At 36.8% G+C, this 18,193-nt stretch overlaps 1 protein-coding gene across 3 annotated transcripts; it reads right to left on the bottom strand.

Moving 5' to 3' along the window:
* Positions 1–550: 550 nt before the first annotated feature.
* On the bottom strand, positions 551–18,153 carry CNOT7 (CCR4-NOT transcription complex subunit 7). Of its 3 annotated transcripts, XM_008146225.3 has the most exons (7): positions 17,968–18,153; positions 16,485–16,694; positions 14,354–14,547; positions 8,974–9,135; positions 6,225–6,369; positions 3,793–3,903; positions 551–2,179 (listed from the first exon to the last, which is right to left on the bottom strand). In XM_008146225.3, the coding sequence occupies exons 2-7, from the start codon at positions 16,599–16,601 to the stop codon at positions 2,051–2,053; spliced, it is 858 nt and encodes a 285-aa protein (XP_008144447.1). In that variant the 5' UTR covers positions 16,602–16,694; positions 17,968–18,153; the 3' UTR covers positions 551–2,050. The 3 variants fall into 3 exon arrangements, with proteins under 3 accessions (XP_008144447.1, XP_028008413.1, XP_028008414.1); XM_028152612.2 differs by lacking the exon at positions 8,974–9,135; XM_028152613.2 differs by lacking the exons at positions 14,354–14,547; positions 17,968–18,153 and having other exon boundaries at positions 16,485–16,553.
* Between the last annotated feature and the right edge of the window lie 40 nt (positions 18,154–18,193).

Below are 18,193 nucleotides of genomic sequence, written 5' to 3' on the forward strand. Positions count from 1 at the left end.
GGTAAGCCCAGAATTAATGGCTCAGGAACACTAAAAATGTTATCAGCTAAGTATCTTTTGTGCAAAAGCTACATTTAGTAAAAGTCATAATGTTCTCTTTAAAAGTTACAAAGTATTACTTAGAGATAGAAACCAATACTGATACAAACTATGAAGTTCAGCAACTATGCAGCTATTCAAAAGGCAATCTTAATAATTCCTTTTCTTTTTTTTTGAGGAGGTGAAGATAAAAATAAAAAGAAACCAATTAGATACCTGCTATATTGGATCAGCTTTAAAAAGCCACAGTAAGTTATGCCAAGTGCATTTACTTTATAAATCTTTCAGAATAAATGCATTCTTAGAGATAGAAATCAATTCTTAAAATCTAGTTGAAGCATTAATAAAGAATAAGCCACCACTGTTGAAATGCACAAGGCCCAGACTGATTTTTAAATAATTAGCTATAGTTAATTAAATTACTGAGTTCTGTTCAGTTGCCCAAATTTAAAAAAAAAATAATTCCCCAAATAATTATTTTCAAAACAAAAAGACCAGTCATCAACATATATAAGAAAACATTTCTGAAGCCTTTATTTACAAAAGCTTTAAAAACAAATAATACCCTCTGTTTTGCAAATAATGTTTTGTTTAAAAAGGACCACCCAGTTACAGCACTGTAGTCATGAATAAATGTACAAGGAAAACAAACCAATGTGGCTAACATTTGGAGATTTGCTATTATTACTGATTGAAGTGTAGATAACACACATCATTACTTGTAGTCCATCATTCTGAGTAGAGTTAATGATTACCAAAATGTCTTCCTACACATGCTCTGGTCTAGTCACATATTCTGCATGGCTAAATATTTCACAGTCTCTTTTGTCAATATATATAAAATAGATTGCAAAGATATACACACAAAAAAATAAACAAACATTACACTCCTCAGGTAATTTTATTAGCTATATATTAGCTATATGTGTATATATACACACATACACACATAGCTAACATATATTTTTGTATTTTGTCGTGCACCAAATCTCTCCATTCTTTATCTTTGTAACAACTATGAAAGCATAATTTTTTGTCTAATTTAATCTGGTACAAAATATACCTAAAGATTTATTATCTTTGGACTTGAATGAATTTGATTTTTGGAATCAACAAATCAAGAGCTCGTAAGTATGGCTATAAAATTAAAAAAATTAAAATAAGGTGAACAGTGATGGAATAAAAAGCAGATCAAGGGAACTGTGCCATCATAAAACAATTGCAGCGTCAACATCTTGGAGACCAGTTTCCTGGCAGACAATAAATGTCCAATCACAAACAAGGGATTGTTCCTGGAGGGTGTAAAGCGGGTTTGAAAGGTTCTTCAGTCAGAGCGGCCTACACACACGCCAGTCAGAAACTGACAGACACTAGCTGTGCTTGGAAGATTAAACACTAGTACTGAAACAGCAGTTACTAAGCTCCTCAGTAGTTTTTGTCTTTTCTTTTGTAGTCTTGCTGAATCAACCATTTGCATAATGCATGTGCGATATTCCACGGGTGAAAAGTAAATACTTTATAAAGTTGGCAGATGGTCATTTTTCCAGCTAAGAGTAAGAAAAACCGTATTTTCTGATAAAACAGAGGATCTGAGTCAGAATCACTCTCTAAAGTGCAAAATTGATGGTCCACAATCTCAAATAGCTAAAACTCCTGCAGAATGGAAGGGAGACATGAAACACGGAAATAAATTACAGTCAGTGCTAGTTAATTTAGGAAAGGGGAAACAAACCAAGCTCAAATCGGTCAAGTTTATATGATGCAGCTTTTCCACTCTCTGTCACACACGCCTGCTAACAGGTATATTAAGTTAAGGCCAAATTTAACCTGAATGCTTTTCTATTTAAGCTCTGAGACAGGAATGGTCATATTAAGTACTAAAAGACAAAAATAAAATGGGCGATGAAAGAAAAAAAGTAGTCTATCGTTCAAGGGATTCAACCAGAGATAAAACCTATATACAAGCATGTGTGTAGTTCAAATAAAATAAAAATAAAAGGACCATTTCATGTCATGACTGCTTGTTGGCTTCCTCTTCATATGCATTCCCTGTGCCATTCTGTACATAGGATGAACCAGAACCAAGGCCATACAAATGACCACAATATTTGGCATCATCAATATGATCTTCAAAGAACATCTAAAAAGGAATTTTGGAGAAAAAAAGAGATAATTTTAACCAAAAGGTAGCACTGGTAATGTATATTTCAGCAAAGTCAGTACTGCTGTTCCCTAACTACAACGGTAGCTCTCTTCTATCGTGCTCCTTCGAGGCCACACACATAAACCAATGAATAAAACTGAGGTCCTCAAGTTCAGAGCTCAAAAGAAACAGAAGAAAAAGACTACGAAAATAAATGTATAAATGCATGTCTTTCCTTTCAACATTTAGACCATTTTTATAAGGATCTGTAATCATGGAAAAATGGCAGACCTTTTGACCCCACTAACTGAACAGCACTCAAGGACAAGAATGAATGAGAACAGCCAGTGGTGGGGTGGGGGAGCTTAGATGAGCAGCCTCGAGCCTACGTCAAGGCTAAGCTGACTAAAAACAATCAAAGCTTAAACATGTCCTGGACAGTAAAATCTCAACATTCACATTCGGTTACTATCCTTGGAGAAGCCAAGAAAAATAAAGGTAACAAATTAGTAGTAGAGAACCCACAATTAATTCAACCATTAAACTATTTTTAAAATGCAAAGCTGAAAATCCTAACAGTTGCTTTAATTCTCTAATGCAGCACTGGAATGACATACAAAACAAAGTATTTACTTTTATGAATAGATCGTCTAAATCACTTGGTAAAAAAAATCCAGTACTACATGGCAAACCAATGTTATATTTCCTATTGTTAATATATTTCTATAAAAAGTTTTAAATTCCCGAAAGACTACTTAGTCAATTCTTTAATGTCTTAGAGGATATACTAAAAAAGCATTTTATAGTAATTTTTTTGCAAAAAGGAAAAAAATTTTTTTATAAGAAGTCCATTCTATTTTGTTTTTGCACAAATAAACTTTTTTCTTTGCCTTTTACCTACAGCGAGGCATACCTGTACATATCACTTAACCTAAGGATAGACTCAGATTAATTCAATTTCATTCGTTCACATCCAACTTCTTTATGTTCTTTATCTCTGCCTTTTACTATTTAAGGAGGTTCTGTTCAATATGACTTTTGATTCAACTACTACTTGAGATTTTATTTAACCCTTTGGAATTCAAACACCTCTGGTAAGACTCAATCTTCTAAAAAGCACAAGTCCTACTCCATTAATCCTCAAAGTACTGAATGGAATAAGCAAATAATATTTTTATCAGCAATTTAATGCCTAAGATTAAGACAATGCCAGAGGAAACATATGAGGGTCCCCGGACTTGGCAGAAGCAGCACTGATGTGGTCTATAGCAACAACTCCAGAGTTCTCGACTAGTAATGTACACGACCTTGGATAAAAGGTACTAGCCTCTGGCCTCAGTTTTCTCACCTAAAAAATAATATAGTTGGACCTACGTACTTTCTAAGGTAAATTTTTTAGTCTCCAAATAAATTACTTTTTCATTTTCTCCTGAACTACATTTCAAGATGACTTATTTTAAAATTCTTTCATTCAAGTGTGGTAGAAATGATTTATATGGTACCTCTAATTTTTATTTAATAAGTACTTATTGCCCCAAAACTTTGCCATGTGATTTTTAATGTTCTCAACCTAACAACCAATTGAGAAAAAGGCACGGATGTCTTCATACTTCTCTCATTTTGAAAAAGGCCATTCCTGTGAGCAATGAATCAGACCCTGCCTGATGTTGTGGTCCTATCCGTTCCAGCTCTAACTGTTCCGCAACTTCCTGCAAACCACCCTAGAAGACAGAAAAAAAATGCCTGTCAAGAGGAACATTGCAATGCCTGAATTCACAAATTTATAACTTAGACAATGACCAAAATATAAATACACTTCAGAATGTAGAGATGGCCTTATGAAGACTGGAAAAGACCAGAGCATGTGAAATACTAAATGTTTGTTGAATGTGGGTGAAGTTTATAATTTAATAGAAAGTTAGATCTTAATTGGGAAAATTTATCTTTATCACATGCTTTAAGGCATGTAATAGATAAATAGCTTTCCTAAAGACATGGGGGAAGCAGATCATATACAAGGTAACAGGTATCAAGGGTAACATTATCCAGTATATGCACAGTCAGTCCACCCATTGATCAATTATTATAAATCTGACGGTAGGTAGGTACTTTCTAACTTTCTTAAGCTTCTCAGTAATCTATTTCTAAATCGTTTCATCTAAATAATTTGTACAAAACAAAGCTATTATGACTAATGAAATCTTAAGTGCTTAACTATGGTTTTGCTGGTTAAAAAGAAAGTATGTTCTTATAAAAACCTGCCTATGTTAATAATGCTAGGATTAAAAAAGAAAGATGAGGAGAGTGAAAGAAAGGTAGAGAAAGAGAATGAATAAAAGAAAGAGGAAGGAAGTGAAGAAGGGATGGTATCAAGGGAGGAAAGAATAATAATGAAGGACACTGGGAGGAGAGAAAAGAAAGAAAAGAAAGCATGATCAGGAAAAACAAGACAAACACAAAGAAATTCCTCTCTAAATTGTTAAGGCTCCTGCTAGCAAACCAACCCTTCTGTTTATCACAGCCTAAAACAGAGCTTTGGACAGCAGTTGCTTCTGAGCTAAAATTAGCACGAGGATTAGGTAACATTAGCAGCTGCTTAGAGAACAACAGAGTAGGTCATTCAGGGAGTGGACTATAGGTCAAAAAGCACTGTGGTCATGAACCTGAATTTTAACATACCAGGTCACTCAGGTTATATTCAGAATATCTGATATACTTAGAAATTTTCAAATAACGTATACATAATGAGCAATAACTTGGTTCTGTTTCCAGAAACTGTCACTGTACAAATATCAATTTTAAAAAGCATTTCCAAGGCCACATTAAAACATTCCCGCCGTGGATTCTCAGCATGTAATACTTTCAGGTATGGACTGAGTTTGTAGAGTAGTAAGGACAGACTACTGCAAGTTCACTTAAGTTGCATAGCTAGAAGTTTCTTCAAATTGCACAGAAATCTGCTGCTCTTAGGTGTCACAAACGTGATATAACCTTCCTTAAAAATGTCCCTGGTCATATGGCAAATCCTATGATGAGGCAAGCTGACTTTGGCCTAAAGACTGTTTCTCTTATGATTTTGGTTCATCTGTCAAAGCAAAGTTTCCTATTTAATTCCTAAAATATTTCTTTCTACGTGAAAGTAATGCTCTTAAAGTTTTTTCCATCTTCTAAAAGTATAACATAATTGCACTTCTAAAAACTTGGTGAGGAGAAAATTTGATCAAACTTGATATAGATTCTCTGAAGGAACCACTTTCCCTAAATGTTTATGTTTTTGTTTATTTATTTATTTATAGCGTATTCACTGTAACAGAAAATACTGTGTTCCTTAGGGAGGCTGCGCCATCATAGATGCATTCTCAAACTAAAGGAACACTCTTCCTTAAAGCAGTGTTCCTTTTGAAAAAATTAATGTTCAAAGTAACAATTACATGTTAAGCAGTGTCAGGATATAAGGTACTGCCCGGACAGGACATCTATTTACTACAGCACTTATTACTAACAGGTCGCCAATCTTTGGGGCAGGAAAAGCACACAAAACCCTTTCAGCTTTGTAATTTAATCCCTGGAACACGATCCAAAGACTAGACCCAACAGAATAATCTGTAGCCAAGCCCAACTGAAGGAGAAACTTTTGTACCCCACTGACTACATTTGCACACTGCTGGCCCCTTGCACTCTATCTTGCGTGGGTCGATTATGTGCATGTCGGGAGAGTGAGAACCTGTACTTTTGTGCGAGAGAGCCTCAGTTTCTGTACTGGTTTTTTATTTTCAATCTGGCAAGCAATGACAAACATCTGATCCTTGGTTTTAATTTTACTGAAAACTTATTCTGCAAATATATATTAAAGCTTTCAAAAGGATTTCCTATAAGCATTTATGCAAGAAAAAAAAAAGAACCAAATGACCAGATAATACAACTGCACTTAATATAAAACTATAAAACATGGTCTGAATCAACATCCCAGCTTAGGACCCTATCATGTCAGTCACTGGTCGGATTGTGTGCTGATTACAGGTAAAGCCACTCGAAGCCTTACTTTGAGATTTTTGCAGCTCTTCATGAGGTACTTCACATCATAAATAACAGGAAAAAACAATCGAAGGATCTCAAAGAAGTCAAGTTCTTCTTCAGGCAAGTTAGAATTGGTCAGGATTTTGATTAAGTAGCCAAAGTCATAACCACTACAAAAGGGTTAAAAGAATACAGAAGAGGGACCTTAATACCATGGAGATGAAAACCTTTTCTGATAATAAATTTTAAGTGAGTCACACTCTAGACAAAAAAGGAAATCGACAAAAAAAGAGTGCACAAAACCAGAAAATAACACGTTCACAATTTTAATGGGAAAATGTTGTCATCTTACAGACCTTGGTACTTCATCCTCCAGATACCAATATGCAGATCTCTACTACCATCCCAAGCCTGTAGTCACTAAACTACTATTTTGCTGATCCTTGAATAGAGAACTCTTCAAGGAGAATGTCAAACTGCCCACAGTGTATGTCTAAAAAATTTAAATAACTATGGAAATGAAGAAATAAAGATGAATGGAAAGTTGGCCAAACAGGTAGCAAGAGAACTGGCATTCACAAGGCAAAAATAATGCAAATCTCCCTATCTTTTTCATAAAGAGGTCACATACTTCAAAAATCCAAGAGTAATCCCTACCAAAGTATATTCACTTCCTTTAACTGACTTCATTAAGTGCTCTCTTCCCTCAAAATTATTTCTTTTACTATCTCCTGATGGCTCCCCAAGAGATACTCGTGGGAATGCTGCACATGGAAGTGAAGGCAGTGAAGGCTGAGACTAGCTACAGAACAAAATACAAACCCACACTCTCCAATCAACATCTCCTGTGCCTGCTGTTTGGCTTTTCCCAGGTTTACAACTCCCTATGCTCCAGGCCACCACACCCTCTTCTCCCCGTCTACCTTTCCTAAGGACCTCTTACCGATGCCTTCCCTGTGGAGCCCAGCTCCCACAGATTTGTTACACAAGCTCTTTTCTTGTACTATCCTTCAAAATGCATGTATTGTTTTCCCCATTAGTTTAAAGGGCAGGAATCACAGTTAAAAAACATCTTTTCAGTATGAAGCTCGACATCTGATGAGATGTTATTTACGTATCTTTTGGGGAGGGTACAAAACGAAATTTATATTTACTATTTAGAATTTTACTTCTAATCTTAAAAAGGCAAAGAGAGGACTCTTTCCCCCTCCCCACATGGGAGTCTGTGCTTGTTCTTCAATAAATTTCCACCTTTGTTATATATATAAAAAAAAAAAAGGCAAAGAAAGCTTTACCATTGAAGACCAAATAGAAATATCAAGGTATAAGTAATAAACAGCAGAAACCTTTAAATTTCTGGTAGTTGGCAAAGAGGTACTCTGGTGTCTACCTAAACTGTAAATCAGCACAGCCTTTGCTTACTACTAGTAAAGGTAAGATTGGAGTTTAGGATTTATAAATTAATCTTTACCGTCTAGAAATAGGTAATATAAAAAAATTTAATAACATTTTGTAGAATAAAAATCTTAACACATCTTGACAAGTATTCAAATACATAAGAGTCTGACCTAGACTAACCTCTAAAACGACATGAACCCTTTTTGTTCATCTTAATACCCCAGTGCCAAGTCAAAGTATTTGCTCAGAGTATCTTTTGAACGAAAGACCAGGATATATATAGTAAAAGCACAGGAAAATTATTTCCCATTCTTTTGTTTCTTTCTGACCAGGAAATTTTGTAAAAAAAGAATTCAAAAACATTTCTCAAATTAACAGAGACTGAAGTCTTATTTCCTGAGGTAACAAGTGGAGGAGAGTAGAAAGGAAAGATAACAGGTAAGAATTAGTATGTTCAGTATCTCCAACTCAAAAATTACTGCTTAGTGCTGCGCCAAAGTTTAAACATGAACAGTCTTTTACTGTAAGCATTCCCCAGGCCAGAGCTGGAAATGGTAAAGTATGTGGGTAGTCTTATTTTTTAAAAAAAATGTATGAAGTGATTGAGTATAAGAACATTAACACCTGCATAATACAATACTTTAAAATAATTCTGCAAGGTAGTTCTTCTAAATGATGCCATCTGATCACTTTATTTAAATAAAATTAAACTCTACCACACACCAACCCCTAGCATTTTGCTTTTTTGCCTCCAGAGCACTTATTACCATCTAAAAAAGCCACATATAAATTCCATTATTTAGAAAAATTGTGTGCCTATTTCCACCAGAATGTAAACTCTATGAGAACAAGGAGTTTAGTCTGTTTTGTTTATATCTTAATTCCTAGAATTTGATCACAGTGCAAGGCTTATGGTAGATAATAAGTATTTTTAATGAATGAATTCTTGCACTCAGGCTAAGTAATGTTAAATAACCTTAGGTAACAGATTCCAAATGGCATTGTTGGACTTAAACCAAGGTCTATTTTCCTAGCCTGTACCCTTTTCACTATGCAGTGCTGACTCTCATGGGCTACAATGTATCCCATGTTGTAAAATCTTTAAGTAGACCAACATTAGTCTCTTAAGAGTTAGGAGACTGCAATGTGGCAACTAGTTCTTTATAGAACGAAGCCTGTGAAACAGGGACCAAGCCAAACATGAAGCAGCTAGGATATGGTAACACATATGCCATTTTCTTGTTCTGTTTATCTCTTCTCCTTTATTGTTTTTTATTGTGTTTTTTTTTTTAATTTAAGCACTTCACTCAAAACTGTTGCAGTGTGAGTTTTGTGTGGCAAAAACACGCATGCCATTTATAATGCAATCTCTTTACCTATGAAATGATAACCATTTGACCCCTTCACAGAGGACCACTCCCGATGTCATAAGAAGTTCTGCAAAGTACTGGGTCTCAATTCCTTCCTCCTCATGCTTTTTAAACTGGATACCAGATGTTGTTAGTAGCTCTATAGAGTCTTGGGCATACATGTCCTCCCTGGCAGGAGAAGAAGAAACACAACATTCAAAAGTGCCATACTTCAAACAAACTCCTTTTCTCAGCTTATATCTACAACTACAATGCCACAAACAAGAAAGAGGACTGGCTTGGGTTCACTTGTTCCAATATTTCACATATATGGAAAGAAATTACAGTTGAAACATTAACAGTCATGATTTCAGAAAACTGTGCACACATTAAATAATCATTCAAAACAGTCCAATGGTGAGATTTTAATCTTTACTATGAACTAGCCTTTCGAAAGTTAAATAAATTTGGGTTTGAAAAAAAAGAGTCTTCTATTCACCGGGGCCTAGCACCACAAACTAACAGACATGTTCTTTCACTCAGCTACCGCTTTAACGCTGCCAGTTGCCGCTGTCGCCACAGGGTGAGGGCCTATGCTCATCTACCTGCTCTCGGCAGCACCAGAGAGGAGAACACGTGAAAACATCTGACGTGGCTGCGTTAAACGACATTCTGTATTTACAACAAAGGAGAGGCCTCCTCTCACAAATAATCAGCCTTGCAAATGGCCCCAATGAGCAGTAAACTGATTATTAAAATAAAGGACTTGAGTATAACAGCAATCATTTCTTCTTCTAACAATCTTAATCCTACCAGATTGCCTTTCAAAAATCAAGCCAGGAAATCTAAATATAAACCAATCATTCAAGACTACGTAAGCCAAAAAGAAAGCCAACACTTTGTAAGTACACACAGGTATCTAAAATATTAAATTAAATAAGTGAAAAAATGAAGGTATATGTTTCTGAGAATGAAAGAAAAGTATTTTGTGCATTGCCCCATTAGACTTTTCTGTTTACATTTTAAACTTTAAAAATATCACTTTCCATCATTTAGCAAAGACTGTCCTATTAAACAATTTAACAAAACTAACCATACCAAAAGAAAAATCACACTTGAGCCAAAATGGATTCTTATGGTTTAGTCTCTGGAAATCAATCTACTTCCAAATGTCTCTAAAAAATAAAACTAGTCACTGAAATATTTAAAAATGGGAAAACCACAACAATCACTGTCAAATTTTCCCCTGGAAAACTCCTCAGAAAGGATATCTGAATAAACCCAATAAAACTTTTTTCATTCAACAGTATCACTTGGCCTTCTTACACTAAAAGTATGTATCTCAGACAACTAGAACCTCACTCATCAGGTCGTGCTGCTCACAAGGGGAGGCATGTTTTAGCAATTATAACCAACCAAGGCATAACAGATTCTTTCTCCAGACTCACATTATTCTGGGCCATATGCTTGCTTTTAGTTAACTGTCTGTCTCTCTCAACCAGAATGCAAGCTTTAGGAGGACAATCATTATCTATTTTGTTCAATGTTATACCATCAGATAAAACAACAACAAACAAACAAGAAGTGGAATAGTGAGTGCTGCCCAAACTTGCCAAATGATAACAGTCACCCAGAGAGCTTACCAAGTATATGGATTCCAGGTCCCATACCTAGGCCCATTGAATCCCAATCCTCAGGAGAGACCTGGATGACTACTTCAGACAATTTATGATCAAGTAAGTTAGTAAACAAAAACATGTATGTAAATTATTTCTCTTTTTTTTTTGTTCCTGCATAGTTCACATAGGTCAATCCAGATAAGTTAATGTACTGTCATCTGAATTTCATTGGACTAAATATCTTACCATTTGGAACAAATTCCATGCTTTATAATGCCCATGTTATTAGAAAGAGAAAGAGAAAGCTGGGAACCCCATCCAGGTAAGCTAACTAAATCTCCAAATAGGACAGAAACTCCGTAACTGTTATGACTCAATTCTCTAAATTAATAGAATGTCCCTTTTCCCTGGTGTCCATTTCAAATTCTGAAAATCATTCCACCTTGCCAGCAGATGTAGGAAAATATTAAAATGTTAATTCAATCTCAATAAATTACTTTAAATATTGTTTATATATTAGAATTGCTACAGGTGCAAGTGCTAGCTTACTGATTGGATCAATCTGCTCAGAATGGCAATAAACAATGTGACCACTCCTAACACTAAGTACTGAAGTTGATGGTCACAGAATACCCAGTTCTGACAACTGAACAGAAAGGAAAGCCATGTATAAAGCTCTAAAAACGGTTTTCCAAAATCAGAGATACAAGGCTGTCTATCTCAAGTATTTCCTAAAGTTAGAAACTAACTCATCTAGGTCTGCTAAATTCAGTACATTTATTGATATTACCTCTAGCTACAAATACAAACTTAGCCTACTACACAAATTCACATTTTTAAACACGCAGGTTAGAGATTTTACAATTTAGAAACACTTTCCAACCTCAATGAACTCCTGGCTCACTATACATTTTTTAAAATTGTTAACTCCTATATATTTAAACTGATGCTGAAAATCATAAGAGGCAAATAAACTGGAATATAGATTGTCACAAATGCACAGATGGTTACTAAACATACTATCTAATGAACCCAAACTGATAAGAACACAAAGATGCCCCCCAAATCTGCAAAGGCTATGAAAGACAACATATACAGCCTACAACTCCATAACTGATAGCTGTCCTTTAACCTTCAAATGCCTGTGCATCATCAGTAAAACAGAACAAAAGCCACCCTTTGTTTCTGTTGTCCCTCCTACTCAGGGCACTATCTCCTTTGCATGGCCCTTTTCCTTGAATGAAGTCTTCCTTTCTGTTATTACTGAACCATGATCCTCTGTAATCTCTTCCACGCTGTGCAAATGGTTCTCTCAAATATCAAGAATAATCATCAAGAATTACTATAATCATCAATATACAAAATTCATTCTCATATCTTTTGACTTGTTAGAGGAATTCTGCCCATGGCTTTTTTTTCTTCAGAGCTCATCAATAACCCACTTCAAGTTTCATGTACATATCTACTCTGAAATTCTGTTTGGAGAGGATTCTAATATATCGATCAGTACCTGAGAGTTCTAATTCTTGGACTTTAGCAACATGAAGCAGACAAGAGTTATGGGAACACTAAGTTATAATGACCACGACCAACGTCCCTCAATTCTGTATCCCTGGTGCCTAGCACAGCTGCTGATACATTCACTCTAGGAGTATAATAAAAAGGGAATTTTCACCTTTCTTCAAAATATCCAAGATTCTGTTCATGGGCTCTGTTCTGTCTCCACATTAGATGGCAGTGGTTTTATCTTCCAATTGACCTTTTCTACTTAATATTTTTCACTATACCCTTCATGTCCCAAGACATGAACATCAGTGAAAATGGATGCAAAACTTGGTATAGCAAATCTACAGTAGCCCTCTCTGTATGAGAAAAATGTCTTTCAGAGACTATACTAACAAAGCAGTTGTTATAAGAACAATGATGTTTCTAGATAAGGAAAATTTCAATTTTACCAAAACTGTGACACAGATGGGTCTCCTCCTTCTCAGGTACTAAGATCACAAGAGTATCTTAGTTAAAACAATCCTATATAATAAGAGGCTAATATGCAAATTGACTGAACGGTGGAACCGGTTGCTATGATGCGCACTGACCACCAGGGGGCAGACGCTCAATGCAGCTGCCCCCTGGTGGTCAGTGTGCTCCCACAGGGGGAGCATCGCTCAACCAGAAGCCAGACTCACGACTGGCAAGTGCTCCTGCATTCATTGCAGCGCTAAGGAGGTCCAACTGCTGGCTTAGGCGGGGAGTGGGCCTAAGCCATCAGTCAGACATCCCCCGAGGGCTCCCAGACTGCGAGAGGGCGCAGGCCGGGCTGAGGGACCCCTTTCTCAAGTGCACGATTTTTGTGCACCAGGCCTCTAGTGTGCTAATAATGACCAGTTTAGAAAAAAAGTAACATAGAACAAATGAAATGGTAAACAAATAATTTTAAAAAGCAGTCTTTTGGGAAAAGGCTAAAAAGCCATTTTCTGTGTTTCAGAACTACAGTACTTATGAAAGGTTATTATCAGTTTGAATAGAGACAAGTATTTTTTACCCTTTACAAGGTTCTGAAGAGTACATTTTAAAATCCAAAAACAGGGAGTCAGGCTAAACACAACGAAAGTATAAGCCATATTATTAAAACACTAACAACACTATCCTTTAAAATCGTCAACCCTGCTTTTCCTTAAATCTCCTATACTAAATTTCACATTATTCTACAGAGAATGGGAGGTTCATACATTGGCATTACCACCTTCTTTTACTATTTTTCAAATCAGATGTTACATTACATTACACAAGTACAGGCTGTCAAACAGGACACTGCAATCCTGTATTGTAACATACTTTGAATGTATTAAAACATTTCTCCAACTTATAGTCAGTTTATAAACAATCTGCCTTTGGCCCAAACAATCTACATTTCTGTAAGCTATCAAGATTACTCCTACCAATGATAGACAAGAATTACAAGTAAGGAAACTGGGTTTCCACCCTGGACTTGAGTTAGAATTCAGATTCCGGAAGACAATCTGCCAGATTCTGAAGTGTTTCCGAAAGAAGCACCAGGTTAAAGGACAGTATTACTTCTCCCATATCTATCTATAATAATAAAAGCATAATATGCTAATTAGACCGGACCAAGCCAGGGCTGTGAAGGAAGCCCAGGTCCAGGGTGCCAGAGGGAAGTCAGTGCCAGCAGCCAGGGGAAGGAAGGCCTCCTCTTACACGAATTTCGTGCATCAGGCCTCTAGTGTCAGCATAAGAGATTCTGTGGCCTGACCTGGGAATATAATCATTTATGTAACATCGATTTGACAGGAAAATGCACCCAAGTTTCCAAGAAATATCTTACCACCTTTGACTTATAATCTACTCATAAACTGGAGTATGACTGTAATAAAAACCTCTTAAGAAGCAAAACTATTACAACAAAGGAGTATGTATTTCAAACTGTACACAAGTTTGAAAGTGAAATAATTAGAATATTATCTAATTTTTTTTTGTTAAGAAGTATTTCCAATACTCAAAATTTTCCAAATTTCAAAAAAAAGTGGCAGTAATACTATTCATACAACATTTCTAAAATTCAAAGTACATGAATTGAAGATTCTTCTTTATTCAATTATTTGGACCTATAATATATAGAAGCAATCTAACCTTTGAAATTTTAGGGTTTAAGTATTTCCAGGATAACTATGCCATATTCAGTTAGAATTTCATTCACTATACTTGAGGGAAAATCAACTCCAAAAATTAAACTAAAAAAAATTATCAGGTTATATTTATTTCCCACTTACGTCAAATTAAATTTAAAATTAAACTGCCAAGTTGAAGTTCCTGGAGGATATTCTCCTTGCTCATTCATAAATGTCAGTCCTAGCTGAATTATCTTTAACAAGTCTACATTACACCGTAATAGTTGGTACTGATAGTCAGCATTGCTCCTGAATTCTCCAATAGGTCTTGCAACCACACCTGGAAACTCGGTGTCCTGAAAAACAGTTTTAAGATTCATTATTTACTAAAAACCATAGTCTACAAATTCCTAGAATAAATAAGCAATTTTTGGTACAAATTAAAGAATCCTGTTATAGATGATATTCTATACACTCATATTCCATTAAAAGGTACCTTTTTACAGAAAAGAGCATTATTTTTTGGAACCATAAAACGAAACTCTACAACCTTAATGAATTTTCCTTACTTTAAATATCATATCAGTAAAAAAATTACTTATATATAGTATGATTAATGCAACCAAGTACTCTATTCCCAAGGAAGAGGAAAAAAATCTTAAGTTTTTGTTTCTCAAGAGGTATGTGAAACTATGTTATTCTGTTAAAACCAATACGGAACTGGTCAAAAAGAATGGAAAATGCATAATACTTTCCAATCACTTTTCTCAGGCAAGGATTATATAAACATCAAACCCTTCTAATTTCTTGAGCTAAAACAGTATTCTCTTTATACTCCAGAGAAAGCATGTCATCAAAAATTGCATGCCATTCACACTCCTGCAGAACGTTATCATGTCTCTAATGTTGTCACTACTTATCATCTGAGAAATAAGTGACCGCTAGCAATTTCTATTGAATAAGGAAATTTAATTCTGTGAGGATGTGCACCTTTATGAAATAGAACATTATCTATGTACATTCAAATATTCATATTTTAACCAATCAACTTTTCCCACAAGTTTATATTTATTTGTATTAAAAATACTGAGAAAATGATACATCAGTTTAGTATTAAAATTCAAAGTAGGAAGCTAAGAACAAAATCTAAATACCAATTCACTATAAACAGTAAAGAAATTAAAACTTCTCTAAATCTGTCCTACTCAAAAACCACTTTATTGGAAGCACTGTGTTATGCTAGATGTTAGAAGAATAAAAGAATATTAAGATACTAACCCCTTGCTTCACAAAGCTAATTATCTAGAAAACAGTAGAGTAGCTATAACAGATGTACAGATGAGATGCTTAACAGCAGTATATTCATAGAACTCCACTGATAACTTTTTTTTTTTTTAATTAAAAACCAAAGAACAAAAACTGCAGATCAACAATGTTTCACTGGGAGATCTTTTTTGTTTGTTTGAGAAAGACATCAGGAGAATGTTTCACTGGGAGATCTTTTTTGTTTGTTTGAGAAAGACATCAGGAGTTTCCTAGCTTACGGGAACTGATCTGATATTATCAGTTAGGCCTTAGTATTGCTAGGGGCTGACTTGGCACTTGTAGCTAATGTTCTTCTGTCGAATATACACAATTTCACACTCCAACATCAGACAAGGCCACTCTGTAATCATGACTAAACATGGACAAAAACACACTGTCCAAACCACGAAAATGACCAAACACCCTTCTATCTTGGTTAATGACTGACTGGTGCTTCTTTATAGCTTTTGACTTACTTGAGTCTTCTTTCCCTCTAGTTAAAACTTATCGCCCTGGCTGGGTAGTTCAGTTGGTTAGTGTTGACCCTACACGCCAAGGTTGCAGGTTTGATCTCATCAGACCCCATACAAACAACAAATGAATACAGAAGTGGAATAACAAATCCATGTTTCTCACTCTCATTCCCTCTCTCCTTTCCTTTCTCTAAAATTAAAAGAAAAACTTTATTAAGTTACCCCAGCTTCCCACCAAGCCCTGCTTCCTTAATCTCTACCTAAAACTGCCTGCCACAAGTTTCCTCCAATGGTATGCATTTTCCCTCACTCCAATAAGTAATAAACCCAACTTGTCTCATTACAGGTATGTTTCCTGTGGTCTTTGGTTGGAGGACATAGACAAAATTTTCTTTGCATAATTAAATTAGTCACTTAAAAAAAAAAATGAACCAGAAGGGTTGAATTCAAGACTTTTAAAATTCCTCTTCTCCTTTTATAAGAAGCATTTTAAGGATATTTGATCATAGGCATACCATAGCAACATAATTATATTTTCTAATAACTTGACGAATTTTCTTCAACTCTTCATCCAGGTTGCAAGCCCAAACTTCACAAATTCTTTGGCTATGATCAACTGTTGCTGCTGGCATAGTGAGGGCACAAGGAGTCTAGCTGCCAAGCATCAAAATTTATACTTGATTGAAGATCTGTTTCATAAAATACTTTATCCTTTATTTGTGTACCTGTCAAAATAAACACAGGTTTCCTGGTTCTAACATCAGTTATATACAAATAGTGTTATATGTGCACATATTAACAATTTCCCACTAAAGAGTGCTGTGAATTCAACTTACTGAATAAAAATTGATAACCATTTTCAGACAAAAATGAAAATTGAAATACTGATACACATGTGAGAAGATCACGTGTTTCTAGGGCAGCAGTAATGTCTGCTTTTATTCCTAGTTAACAGAACATTCAAAATTGGATTTGATTACAAAATCTTCTTGATTGGCATTTATTCAAGCCAGATTGGAGGGGACAAAATTAAACCTACTTTAATAATAATAAAAAAGTTATTTCTGAGCAATAAGTAACAGACACAGCGCTTGTCTGAAAACCCATAACTGTAGAAGAGAGAAAGAAAGGCATTTCAAATTGTTTCTTTCTAATTTCCTAAAAATCATAGCATTTTCCCTGGTTACCAAACACACACTTCATGTTTCTGGGCCACATACACTGGTTTCATGGTATATGATAACAGGACAGACCACATTTTGGTTCTTGAACAGGAAAAGGCTCCTTTATTTTTCACAGTTTGAAAAAAAAAATCGTTAACAGAGACTTTTCAAAGGGAATGAATTATGAACCGCCCCCACCCAAACTCTGCAGTCACAAGTGTAACCGAGTGCTTTAAAAACCAAAGATCTGGGGGATCCGTGCTTTCCAAGCCTGCCCCCTCTGCCACACACACTGTGGGGAGACCCTGTAGCTTTAACGGTGCTTTTCTCCGCGTCCCTCCACTGCAGCTCCAGAGGCCAAGGGGAGCCACAGGCCTCATTACTTGAGGTAGCATCTCCGAGCTGCGGGCTCCCAAAGAAAGGAGAGGGCAGTCCAGAAGCATTCCAGGCATAAACTCTCTTCCCGGGCAGAGCCAGGGCGAAGGTGCAGATAACCATTCGCTGGAGCCAGATTGACTCCCGGGCACCGCTGCGCGCAAGAACCCGAGGAGCCGGGGATCTCGGCCACCGCCCTCCGCCCCCCGCCCCCAATTTCCGTCCCACCGCAGCGGAGCCCCAGGTACAAAGCCTCTGCGTCATCACTCCGCGCCAGCCCCCGGCCAAACCCCCAGCCTCAGGGACCTTCCCTCTCCTCGGCCCGCCACCCCGCTCCGTCCCCCGCCAGCCCCGCTCCAGCTGGCGCCATCGCGCACCCTCCCGGGTCCCTCGTCCCCACCCCCTTGGCGCTTCCCCATCCCGCCCCTCCCCCGCCGCCGGCTGCAGGCGCCAGATCTACTTGTGTCACTGAGCTCGCGCTTCTCCTCCTCCTCCTCGCCATAGAGACAGCACCCAGCGGCGGCGGCGGTGGCGGGAGCGGCGGCGGCGGCGGCGGATGCCCCATAGACACCTCTCGCCCAGCGAGGGGGGAAGGGGAGCCGGAGCTGCGCCGCACCGAGCTGCGCCGTCGCGTCGTGTACGTCCTGGCGGCGGCTCCGGCTGATGACGCGACACGCCGAGGGGGC

Source organism: Eptesicus fuscus, chromosome 8 (genome assembly GCF_027574615.1).
Source record: "Eptesicus fuscus isolate TK198812 chromosome 8, DD_ASM_mEF_20220401, whole genome shotgun sequence".
NCBI classification, from domain to species: Eukaryota; Metazoa; Chordata; class Mammalia; order Chiroptera; family Vespertilionidae; genus Eptesicus; species Eptesicus fuscus.

Excerpts from the sequence above, each read along its gene's own strand:
- CNOT7 (XM_008146225.3), bottom strand. The coding sequence starts at position 16,601 with ATGCCAGCAGCAACAGTTGATCATAGCCAAAGAATTTGTGAAGTTTGG. Across the intron at positions 14,548-16,484 it reads AATATAATTATGTTGCTATG|GACACCGAGTTTCCAGGTGT; the intron begins GTATGCCTATGA and ends ACTGTTTTTCAG. Across the intron at positions 2,180-3,792 it reads CCTTTTTCAAAATGAGAGAA|ATGTTCTTTGAAGATCATAT; the intron begins GTATGAAGACAT and ends ATTCCTTTTTAG.